Source organism: Oncorhynchus clarkii, chromosome 7 (genome assembly GCF_045791955.1).
Source record: "Oncorhynchus clarkii lewisi isolate Uvic-CL-2024 chromosome 7, UVic_Ocla_1.0, whole genome shotgun sequence".
In the NCBI taxonomy this organism is placed as follows: domain Eukaryota; kingdom Metazoa; phylum Chordata; class Actinopteri; order Salmoniformes; family Salmonidae; genus Oncorhynchus; species Oncorhynchus clarkii.
The window spans coordinates 24,369,001-24,381,853 of NC_092153.1; the positions used below are offsets into that span (position 1 = coordinate 24,369,001).

Consider the following 12,853-nt stretch of genomic DNA (forward strand, 5'->3'; position numbering starts at 1 on the left):
TACGCTGGGCACTAATAAATACAACCCCGTCCTTGTCCAGGAGACTCCCTGTCGTCGCTGCAGAAGGCGTTGGAAGTCAAGGAGTCTAGTCGGCAGCAGCTGAGAGAACAGCTTGACACCGTGGAGAGAGAGACCCGCTCCAAGCTGCTGGAGATAGATGCCTTCAACACCCAGCTCAAGGTAGTACTACTCACTAACCACTCATCTTACTAGGTTACAGACCAGGGCCCCGGTTTTCAAGGCTAAGTTCATCGTTAGAACCTTCGTAGGAGGTTGTTTCTCAAAACCATTGGCATTCAAGTTTCACTTGAAAACGCTCGTTATTTACCGACTGCCCCAGACCACTCATAGAACAGCATAGTGCATCATTAGATGCTTTTTGTACCCTTCTGCGTCACTTTGTCACTCCGTGACCGCAGCTAACTTCAGAAGGAAGTTGACTACAAAATAGAAGGTTGTCAACGGTTTGTCAATCGTTACAAACAAACAAAGGATAAAAATGCATTGAATGAACACCGAGATGACTGCATTAAAAGAAGATAAGTATAGGCTACTTAGGCCTATTGCCTATATTTCAATCATAAGCTATTCAAATCAATTTCATGTTCAATCAAGGAGTTCTATTTTGCAATGCTAATGTCTATAATTTTTGTCTCAATTTATTTCATGCTGTGTGACATGTGCGCAATGACGTACCAAATCTGTGATTTAGTGCATTATGATAGGGTTGGCATTAGAATAAACATCCTCAATATTTGCAGCCACATAGGGGATGATATCTCTCTAGGTGCAGATCTGTTGTCAGTATTGTGGAATAATTCTAATGCTAAAATAAGATTTGAAAGCAGAAACCTTGATCCGAGAGCAGCGCTGACTTTCTTTCGTCTCGATCAGTATCGACACATGCTCCAACGACGTGCTTATGGACATTCTCTGTACGTGGTGTTTTGGGGAAAGCATGTGACAATCTAAAGCCGTTTTATAGGATTGATGCCTCGTTAAAACATTATGGAAGCTTTAAGTTCCATTGCTATCGGGAACCCCGGCCCTGGTCTCTCCAACCCTGTTCCTGGAGAGCTATCCTCCTGTAGGTTTTCACTCTGACCCTGTTCCTGGAGAGCTATCCTCCTGTAGGTTTTCACTCCAACCCCAGTTGTGACTAGCCTGATTCAGCTTATCAACCAGCTACTTATTAGAATCTGGTGCTCTAGATTAGGGTTGGAGTTAAAACCTACAGGATGGTAGCTCTCCAGGAACAGGGTTAGAGTGCCCTGTCTCCTGTTCCCAGTGGATAGACCTATCCCACAGAGCACAGACAAGAAGTGACCAACAACTGGCTACAGTTCTTCTCATAGGGCGAATCCTAACTACCACATAAGTCGAATTTTCACCATGCATTGATTTCAATAAGAGACCAAATGAAAATCTGACTTATAAAATGGAAGTTAGGATTTGCCCCATGTGCTCAGTTTAACAGTTGATAGTGGACCATTTTAAAACACTGACTTCCAGAACTTTCTTTCTGCCTAATGATACCTTTGCATCTCTTTTGTGTGTGTGTGTGTGTGTGTGTGTGTGTGTGTGTGTGTGTGTGTGTGTGTGTGTGTGTGTGTGTGTGTGTGTGTGTGTGTGTGTGTGTGTGTGTGTGTGTGTGTGTGTGTGTGTGTGTGTGTGTGTTGGGGAGCCAAGACTGTCAGAGGGCTTGATGATTTGTGTGTCTGATGATCCCCCTTTTTTAATTTCAATGTGATTTCAGTCCTTTCTTTTCAGCCAAAACTTTGTTAATTGCTCCACATACCACATCAGGGCCCCAGCGTAGTGGAGTAGGGTTAAATTGCCTGTAGACTCTGATCTTGGGTCAGTTTTGGATTTGGGGAAGGGGAGCTGATCCTAGGTCTGTACCTAGGGGAAAACGTGGGGTTTTACACTGTTCTCTCACTGTATCTGACTGTGGCTCACTCTGTCGCCCCGCCCGCCATCCACCCTGAAACCCCCGTCTGGTCTGTGTGGCTTGGCTGACCTTTTCCCCATGCCCTCTGCCCTCGCCTGTCCTTCCAGTCTCTGGCTGTGTTCTATCAGGGCCACACTGCCCGGATAGAGGGCCTCCGTCTGGAGCTGCTGCTGGAGGAGCAGAGGGGGCGACAGGTAGTCCACTCACCAGCACTGCTGCCCACCGCAGGACACTCTAGAATAGCGCACTCCTCTGGAGAATAATAACCAATCAGAATAACTCAGTGTGCTGTTACTAAGCAGATTTGAAACCCAATGATAAAGAAGGAAGCTGCCTTACTAACTAACTAAGAAAGTTAGACCCATGTCACAATACAGGGCCAACCGGAACTGTACTGGGCTGGCTCAATTTCACATTGTCCTTTCAAAACACTGTTCCAGCGACTATGGTGGATGTGTAACCAGGCCTAGTGCAGTACGGTTCTGCTCAGCTGGGCTCAGTAATGTGATGGGTATGTTAGGCTCACCCTGTGTCTGTACCTGTGGTAGGTTGTGCTGTTTCCGAGCAGCGTGACCCTCTTCCCCACAACATCCTGTGGGCTCAACCTGGGGAATCAAAAATGGTTAAGCTGTATGTGGGTTGCTATGGTTTGACGTCGGACACAGCCACGTGGGGCTGTTGGGCCACCTAACTCAAGGCGCCAGGTCAGGGCTAGGGGTTGAGTCTAATCTGGATGTTTACCTGGGTCGTGTTCATTAAGGACAACGCAATGGAAAACAAAAATGTGCTTTCCTTATTGGGCAGGTAGTCCCTCCCTTTTTCAGTCTGTTTCTTTCTGTTTGGTGCCTAATGAGCACGACCTTGTTGTTGACTTCGGTGGCACTGCTGCTGTTCTATCTGACCCTGGGGTCCCTGTGTGTCTCTTTTCAGTCCGAGGGGGGCTCGGTGGACCAGATGCTGCTGGACTGTCTCTCGGCCCTCCTGGCCTGTTTGCAGCGTATAGACGTCTACCTGCAGGTGTCCCTACTGCCTCCCCTTCCTCCTCCTCTTCCTCCACGCCCTCCCCCCCGCGCTCCCCCACCCCAACCCCCTTACCACTCCTCTGCTTCTTTTGAAGTGCTGGTCAAAGCAAGCCATGCTGTCCTTCCGCTTGAGCGTCTTTAGCTTTAGCCTCGGTAGCCCTGCAGCGAGTTAATAAATGCCAGCCGCCGCTTCCCTCCTTTATCTGTCCTCTGGGTGGTGCTGGAGTATATCTCTCTCATTGCCTCCTCAACCCTCTAGACTAGGGCCCAATAAAAACACTAGCATACTATTTAGTATGCGTTGCCAAGACTAGAGTCAATTGGGTCACACTAGGTAGTATGCAAGTGTATACTGGGACACAGCTCCGGTCAATGTTGTTAGCCACCATGTGCGTGAACCTGGTTGTTTGTCTATTTCATTTTATTAAATTGAATCAATGACAATTTTATATTTTTTGAGCTCCTTGACCACTTGAGCTTTAAGTTGTCAGGCTTTGTAGTTTTGGTTACGGTGAGAGGACAACATTTACCTATTTGGTATCCCCCAAAAACTTTAAGACATACGCTTGTTGCGTTAGTAAACATCTGTAGAAAGCACAAAAACACTTCTCAAAAGACTCGTAAGGCACTCTGTCTTATTGGAAAGAAATGAAATGCCTTTGTTTAATTACATGGCAGGAGGACAAGATTAAAAACAGCACACTCGACCGACGCTTTGCGGCTGTACAGTCCTTCTACTGGGTGAGTGACCACTAGTCTTAGTGATGTATTTATTTAATAGTGAACTGTGGTGTAGGGCCTACTATTTTGGGAGACCAAATCCATGAAGACTTGGTACAGTAAAGAAATATAGAACAAGGTAGTGAACAGGGTAATGTCATTTATCAGTAGATTGAGGCGATATGAAAATGATCCTCAATTTGTTATTGTGAGACTATTTAAAGAAATCTTCACAGTTGCTCAGTCAGTCGTGCATCTCTCACCATTTTAACCAAGTACTAAACAAATATTGCTTTCCTGAACGTACCTCACTCTCTCCAGCCCCATGTGTTGATGACACGCAAACTAAACATATGGGGATGAAGCCTTTGGTTGCATGGTGTTGCATCTAATACTGATTAATGATCTTGATAGTAATTCATTCAGGAAAATCAAGTCCTCAGAACTTAATTCCCTGCTCAGACTGTATATTAAGACTTTCTTAACCCTTTAGAGACGATTGGTTTGAACACCTACCTATGATCCTTGTGAATTTCCCATTCAACTCTTTTGACTGATCTCCATATCAGTCTGTGTGCTTTTGAGAATCATAGTTTGGCTCAGATTTCTCCCAGAGCCATGAATGTTCTCTGTGATTGGTTGGTACCACTTGGCTTTAACCAGTAGTGTTTCCATTTGGTGCTCAAACCAGAGCAGAGAGAATTTGCCCCTAGATGCTGATCATAGGTCAGTTTTGCATTCTCCCCTACTAGGTTAAGGTTAGGATTGGGGTAGATGAAGCTGATCCTAGATCTGTACCTAAGGGAAACTTCACCCCGGAGCGCTGAAACACTGCAATCTTCCAGTTCCAGTGGTGTCAGTGTTGCCGTAGTAACCCAGGGCTTGTTTAACCCTCCCTCAGTGGTTCATGTGCAGCACTCGCCAGACTCCGAGAGCTGTCCAACTCCCATGAACGCACTGTGGTGGCGGCTATGTTTTGTGCAAGTGTGTCCGCCCCAAAAATCCCACTGACACCTACATTTCAGTAGTAGTAGTAGCCCAGCATTAATTGGAGAAAACACAGAGATGAGATTAAATGGAAGGAAGCACTAGACTAAACACAGACTTTACATCCGGTAACTGAGCCCGGCTGGGATCATAATGGCGCTTACAGGGCACAAAATGGCTGACGCCTCACTGTGATGTGAGTGTTGTGTTGAGTCCCGGCGACCCCGCCCACACTTCCCCCTCACCGGTCCTCCTCTATCCCACGCTGCCTTGCAGGAGCTCCGAGAGATCCACAGCAAGCAGCAGAGGCAAAAGCAGAAGGATCACCTGGAGGGAGAAATCAACATCCACGCCATCGCCCAGGAGAGGGCCAAGTCCGCCGAGCTCACAGACGGAAGGTGTGTGTGTGCTTGCGCACAGGACACCATATGTGTGAGCGAGCTGCTCCTATGTCCGCTCATTCTGTATGGGTTACGCGGATGCAGCCCCATCACTGTGATCCAGTCATTTTAGAGGTTATCTCTTAACACCCCCTTTCCTCTCCCCAGGTTGTCTGCCACTGACGAGGGCCTGGCGTGGCGAGATGAGGGCACGGTGGAGGCCCCCACCCCACCCGCCCAGCCCTGGATGAAGCGCGTGAGTGAGGAGGAGGGGCGCACTAAGAAGGACATGCAGGACAAACTCAACCAGCTCTTCATGCAGCAGCCTGAACCAGGGAAACTCGTGAACCAGAGCCCATGGCCCACGGGCGGTACGTGTCAAAAATAAAATGTATAACAGAGAAGCCTTGAAAGAGCGTGCATACAGTAGAACCTCAGATTTACAAATCCTTCGATTTCTGGACTGACCAGGGGCAATGTCGAACTGGGACAATTAAATCAGACAACCAAAATGTGTGCTGTAGGTATCTGAATAAATTATTAGGAAATGCATGTAGATTCAATTCACACAATTCAAATTTTCTGTGAAGTTTTAATGCCGTTTTTAAGTAGTCTCGAGTATTTCAGTGTTCCCGAATGACATCCATTCCAAACATTTTCAAATCTCAGAGGTCCTACTGTAGACGTTCTAAGAACGTTTGGATGTGCCTGGTTCTGTGGGTGAGAGAGAAAGATGTGACCCTGTCCTGTGTTCCTAACTCCCTTCCTCGTCTCCTCCCTGCAGACAAGATCCCGGTGACTGGGTTCAACCAGGACAAGGTCAAGGTGGTCTTCTACCGGGCGCTGTACCCCTTCGATGCCCGCAGTCACGATGAGATCACCATCACCCCCGGAGACATTGTCATGGTGAGAGGCAAGCTGTCAATCACTCCTGCCAAGCACCATTTGTGTGTATGTTATGGAGGTTTATGTAAAGTGATTAGTCTATATGAACCAGGAAGTGTGTGGTTGAGTGTAGAGGTCAACCGATTATGATTTTTCAATGCCGATTACGATTATTGGAGGATCAAAACAAGCAGATACCGATTAATCTGACAATTTTAAATATATTTGTAATAATGACAATTAGAACAATACTGAATGAACAATGAACCCTTTTATTTTAACTTAATATAATACATAAATAAAATCAATTTAGTCTCAAATAAATAATGAAACATGTTCAATTTGGTTTAAATAACGCAAAAACAAAGTGTTGGAGAAGAAAGTAAAAGTGCAATATGCGCCATGTAAAAAAAGCTAACGTTTAAGTTCCTTGCTCAGAACATGACAACATATGAAAGCTGGTGGTTCCTTTTAACAGGAGTCTTCAATATTCCCAGGTAAGAAGTTTTAGGTTGTAGTTATTATAGGAATTATGACGCATCGACTATTTCTCTCTCTACCATTTGTATTTCATATACCTTTGACTATTGGATGTTCTTATAGGCACTTTAGTATTGCCAGCCTAGGCTCAGGAGTTGATAGGTTTGAAGTCATAAACAGTGCTGTGCCTCAAGCATTGCTAAGAGCTGCTCGCAAACACAGTAAAGTGCTGTTTGAATGAATGCTTACGAGCCTGCTGCTGCCTACCACCGCACAGTCGGACTGCTCTATCGAATATCAAATCATAGACTTAATTATAATAAACACACAGAAATACGAGCCATTGGTCATTAATATGGTCAAATCCGGAAACAATCTTTTCGAAAACAAAACGTTTATTCTTTCAGTGAAATACGGAACCATTCCGTATTTTGTCGAACAGGTGGTAACCCGAAGTCTAAATATTGCTGTTACATTGTACAACCTTCAATGTTATGTCATAATTATGTAAAATTCTGGCAAATGAATTACGGTCTTTGTTAGGAAGAAATAAACATTGATCGCAATGAGCCAGGTGGCCCAAACTGCTGCATATACCCTGACTCTGCTTGCACTGACCGCAAGAAAAGTGACACAATTTCCCTAGTTAATATTGCCTGCTAACATGCATTTATTTTAACTAAATATGTAGGTTTTAAAAAATAGACTTCTATGTATTGATTTTAAGAAAGGCATTGATGTTTATGGTTAGGTACAAAAGAATGTGTTTTTTTCGCGAATGCGCTTTTGTTAAATCATCACTCGTTTGGCGAAGTTGAATTAGGCTGTGATTCGATGATATATTAACAGGCACCGCATTGATTATATGCATCAACCATGTGTAGTTAACTAGTGATTATGTGAAGATTGATTCGTTTTTTATAAGATATGTTTAATGCAAGCTAGCAATTTACCTTGGCTCCTTGCAACCCCAAGATCCTATTGATACTGCACTCGCGTAACAGGTGGTCAGCCTGCCGCGAAGTTTCCTCATGGATTGCAATATAATAGGCCATAATCGGCCCCCAAAAAGGCAAATTACCGATTTGTTATATGAACTTGATATCGGCCCCAATTAATCGGCCATGCCGACCCCTAGTTGAGTGTGTGTCTGCCTGCATGCGTGCATGTATTAACTTTTGCCTCCTGACTCTCTCCCGACTTTGCTCACTCTACCTGAAGGTGAAAGGGGAGTGGGTAAGTGCAGGTCCACTGTCTAATCAGTTGCTCTCTTGTGATCCCAACACCTGCTTTCATTGGTCCATCTCATGTGTCCATCTCAACTGCTGTCATCTCTTCATAAGCGCTTAAAGAATTTAACCGTTGGGTTGCATGTTTGTGGTTGTATATCCGTTATATGGTCAGTATACTCGGAGGATACACACTTGTTCTCAAAGGGCATATCATTTATACATCTATTCAAGCGTGCCTCTACGTTGGTTACTGGAAAAAGCATTTTGTAAGCTGCAGAGAATGAGACGATCATACAGACACATTTGATCCCATTTCACCAAGTACTCCTTCAACAAAGCAGTCCCAAAGCCATCCACTGTCATTCTTATTCTCTCAGCTTCTCTTCATGACCATCCGCATGCTTGGAAAGGAAGCGGTGATATGCAACTTGTCTTGTGAATCGCGAACATCCATTCCAAAAGTGGTCCAACCACTCTGTTGTATGTTTTAAATAAGGAATAACCACACATGGCTGGGCAACCCCAGTCCACAGGATTTATTGTAACCGCTCTTAATTTAATTTGTTTCCCCACAATTTATCAATCCAATCCTGTGTTGGCTCATCACTATCTTGGTCCAGACTACTCGCCTTTTCTGTCAGTCAGAGTTGGGGTCCATTCAATTTCAACTCAGTCAATTCAGGAATTTCCCCATTGCTTTTCAACAAAGCTTTTCAGTACATGTTCCTAATTTGAAATAGAATTGATCCTAACCCTGCTGTCAGCTATGAGCCTGTAGCTGGTTAAAGGAAAAGGTCCAATGGATAGTGTGATCCCTGAGAACTGGGGTTGTGGGTTGTTCTTGGCATAGAAATATAATTACTAGAAGGTACACTCAATATGGCCCACCCGGTCCACTCATCCCAGCATGACTTAAATGAGAATATCCATTCTATTCATTTGAGTTATTTCTATAGTCTTATTTGGCTCTGTAGTGCTATGATGGTGAGCTGATCTTTGACCTTCGCCCCCCAGGTGGACGAGTCCCAGACAGGTGAGCCAGGCTGGCTGGGCGGCGAGCTGAAGGGGAAGACGGGCTGGTTCCCTGCCAACTACGCAGAGAAGATCCCAGAAACCGAGGTTCCCATGAGCCTGCGGGCCAGTGCTGCCACCACGGGCGCTGCGCCCAAACTGGCCTCACGGCTCACACCCACCGCCGTCTCCACCACACCCACACCACCCAGCCAGCCAATGGCAACCCCTCCCCCGGCAACAGCTCCCCCTGCCCCCGGGCCCTGCCCTGGTCCTGGTCCCGCCTCTTCCTCCTTATCGGCATCTAGTAACTGGGCAGATTTCAGCACCACGTGAGTGACAGCTCCAACCCTTCCTCTCACACAGCACTCAATACATTAAAATGCAATACAAGTGTTTTTCAGTCATAGTCTTACCTACACCAGGTTATTAATTGAAGAGAAATCAGAGTTTGAGTTGGTAAACTCTGTGTGCCTCTCTCCGCTCAGATGGCCGTCCACCAGCTCTGTAGAGAAGACTGAGACTGGGGAGGGCTGGGACGCTTGGCCCACCCAGCCATCTCTCTCTGTGCCCAGTGCCGGGCCCGGGGGCCAGCTGCGCCAGCGCTCTGCCTTCACACCCGCCACCCTCACTGGCTCCTCTCCGTCTCCCGTCCTGGGACAGGTACAGTCGTTTTTAAAATGTAGTATATATATTTTTTTACCCTTTTATTTAAAAAGAGGGAGTCACATTGAGACGGAGGTCTCTTTTACAAATGAGCCCTGCAACATGCAAAAATGTAATTAAATACAAAGTACACATATCAGTCAAATAATAGTAATAATAATACATTTGATTGTAACACTCAGTTTAGATGACTCTGAGGAGCACAGGAACATATCACCTAGGCCTAGCAGGAGAATGATATTGACTCTACCTGAAGCAGTGCGGTTGTACTGTCAGATGAATGAAGAGCAGGACTTAGAAACAGCACATAGAGGTTCTGTAGTACTTCCCTTCCTTCTCTCACACTCTTCCTCTCCCACTCCTTTCTCTCGCTCTCTGTTTCACCCCCCTCTCTCTTCCTCCATCTCTCAGGGGGAGAAGGTGGAGGGCTTGCAGGCCCAGGCTCTGTACCCGTGGCGGGCCAAGAAGGACAACCACCTCAACTTCAACAAGAGCCACGTGATCACAGTGCTGGAGCAGCAGGACATGTGGTGGTTCGGCGAGGTGCAGGGCCAGCGGGGCTGGTTCCCCAAGTCCTACGTCAAGCTCATCTCTGGCCCCGTACGCAAGTCCATGAGGTGAGGAGAATGAGGATGAAACTGTCCCTCCCCATACTCATTATTGGAGTATTATTATTAATCAAAACGATTATTTATATACAGTGGGGAGACCAAGTATTTGATACACTACCGATTTTGCAGGTTTTCCTACTTACAAAGCATGTAGAGGTCTGTCATTTTTATCATAGGTACACTTCAACTGTGAGAGACGGAATCTAATACAAAAACCCAGAAAATCACATATAGTTATAGTTATGTATTTTTATTCAACCCTTAGGGCAGACAAAATTGATTCACTGTTTAACGGATTTTCCCCCAGAAAAGTGAGGCGAGCGAGCAAAAAAAACAAAACATTCCGTGTATAAGGAATAACAAACAGTACTTTACCACATTATATGGACATGAACAATAGGAGAAATATTCCATTTCAGACTGATTTTCAGATTATTGTTGTTAATACACAAGTTAACATTAATGAACATTATTTTGATGAATAATAGAATGCAGTATGCAGTATTCTATCTATTCTATAATAGAATGCAGTATTGAGAGAAAGTCATGTATTATCAGTTCATTAATCTACTTAAATCAAATGGTATTGGTCACATACGTGATTAGCAGATGTTATTGCTGGTGTAGTGAAATGCTTGTGCTTCTAGCTCCGACAGTGCAGAAATATCTAACAAGTAATATCTAACAAATTACACAACATATACCCAATACACACACATCTAAGTAGGAATTAATTAAGTCTATATACATATGGACGAGCGATGTCAGAGCGGAACAGACTAAGATACAGTCAAAAAGTATAGAATAACAGTATATACATATGAGATGAGTAATGCCAGATATGTAAACATTATTAAAGTGACTAGTGTTACATTCCTTAAAGTGGCCAGTGATTCCTAGTCTATGCCAATAGGCAGCAGCCTCTAATGTGCTAGCGATGTCTGTTTAACAGTCTGATGGCCTTGAGATAGAAGCTGTTTTTCAGTCTCTCGGTCCCAGCTTTCATGCACCTGTACTGACCTCACCTTCTGGATGGTAGCGGGGTGAACAGACAGTGGCTCGAGTGGTTGATGTCCTTGATGATCTTTTTGGCCTTCCTGTGACATCGGGTGGTGTAGGTGTCCTGGAGGGCAGGTAGTTTGCCCCCGGTAATGCATTGGGCAGACTGCACCACCGCAAGGCTTTCAAGAGGGTGGTGCAGTCTACCTAATGCATTATCACAGTTGCCATACCAGGCGGTGATACAGCCCCAACAGGATGCTTTAAATTGTGCATCTGTAAAAAAAAATATTTGTGAGGGTTTTAGGTGACAAGCCAAATTTCTTTAGCTTCCTGAGGTTGAAGAGGTGTTGTTGCGCTGCCTTCACCACTATTTGTGTGGGTGGTCCATTTCAGTTTGTCAGTGATGTGTACACCAAGGAGCTTGAAGATTTCCACCTCCTGTCGATGTAGATAGGGGGGTGCACCTCTGCTGTTTCCTGAAGTCCACGATCATCTCCTTTGTTTTGTTGACGTTGAGTGAGAGGTTGTTTTCCAGGCACCACACTCCCAGAGCCTACTACTATTGTGTTGTCTGCAAACTTGATGATTGAGTTGGAGGAGTGCATGGCCACGCAGTCATGGGTGAACAGGGAGTACAGGAGGGGGCTGAGCACGCAACCTTGTGGGGCCCCAGTGTTGAGGATCAGCGGAGTGGAGGTGATGTTTCCTACCTTCACCACCTGGGGGCAGCCCGTCAGGCAGTCCAGGACCCAGTTGCACAGGGTGGGGTTCAGACCCAGTTGCACAGGGCGGGGTTCAGACCCAGGTACTCAAGCTTAATGATGAGCTTGGAGGGTACTATTGTGTTGAATGATGAGCTATAGTCAATAAACAGCATTCATACATAGGTATTCCTGTTGTCCAGATGGGATAGGGCAGAGTGATGGCGATTGCATCATCTGTGGATCTATTGGGGCGGTAAGCAAATTGAAGTGGGTCTAGGGTGGCAGGTAAGGTAGAGGTGATATGATCCTTGACTAGTCTCTCAAAGCAGGTGAGTGCTACAGGGCGATAGTCCATTTGGTTCAGTTACCTTTGACTTCTTGGGTACAGGAATAATGGTGGCCATCTTGAAGCATGTGGGGACAGCAGACTGGGATAGGGAGTGATTGAATACTTAATTGTTTTGCCTAAAAAAATTAAAGAATGATTGACAATAAATAATTGTAATCAAATTAAAATATTGATGCATAATAATGAGTTCATTACCTGAATGCATCTCTATAGCCTAGGCGTTAGGTCTAATCATATTTGTATGAATATTTTTGCTATCATAGCCTAGGCCTTGTAGAAAGAGGGTCAATCAAGTTTATTCTTGGTAAAAATGCCCTGTCTTAGGTCAGTTAGGATCACCTCTTTATTTTAAGAATGTGAAATGTCAGAATAATAGTAGAGAGAATTATTTATTTCAGCTTTTATTTCTTTCATCACATTCCCAGTGGGTCAGAAGTTTACATACACTGAATTAGTATTTTGTAGCATTGCTTTAAATTGTTTAACTTTGGTCAAACTTTTCGGGTAGCCTTCCACAAGCTTCCCACAGTAAGTTGGGTGAATTTTGGCCCATTCGTCCTGACAGAGCTGGTTTAACGGAGTCAGGTTTGTAGGCTTACTTGTCGCACACGCTTTTTCAGTTCTGCCCATACATTTTCTATAGGATTGAGGTCAGGGCTTTGTGATGGCCACTCCAATACGTTGTCTTTAAGCCATTTTGCCACAACTTTGGAAGTATGCTTGGGGTCATTGTCCATTTGGAAGACCCATTTGCGACCAAGTTTTAACTTCCTGATTGATGTCTTGAGATGTTGCTTCAATATATCCACATTGTTTTCCTTCCTCATGGTGCCATCTATTTTGTGAAGTGCAT

General features: G+C 44.9%; 1 protein-coding gene across 4 annotated transcripts in view; it reads left to right on the top strand.

Annotated features, from left to right (window-relative positions):
• The window catches only part of LOC139413098 (intersectin 1 (SH3 domain protein)), a 62,918-nt gene that overhangs the window by 33,031 nt on the left and 17,034 nt on the right, over positions 1-12,853 (top strand). The window contains exons 17-25 of one of the 4 annotated variants that reach the window (XM_071160155.1): positions 41-180; positions 2,059-2,145; positions 2,882-2,968; positions 4,957-5,078; positions 5,229-5,431; positions 5,845-5,966; positions 8,672-9,000; positions 9,157-9,331; positions 9,746-9,951. In XM_071160155.1, coding sequence (XP_071016256.1) covers positions 41-180; positions 2,059-2,145; positions 2,882-2,968; positions 4,957-5,078; positions 5,229-5,431; positions 5,845-5,966; positions 8,672-9,000; positions 9,157-9,331; positions 9,746-9,951 — 1,471 coding nt within the window. Of the gene's footprint in view, positions 1-40; positions 181-2,058; positions 2,146-2,881; positions 2,969-3,651; positions 3,715-4,956; positions 5,079-5,228; positions 5,432-5,844; positions 5,967-8,671; positions 9,001-9,156; positions 9,332-9,745; positions 9,952-12,853 lie in introns of all 4 variants that reach the window. The other 3 variants (XM_071160156.1, XM_071160157.1, XM_071160158.1) reach the window with 3 other exon arrangements.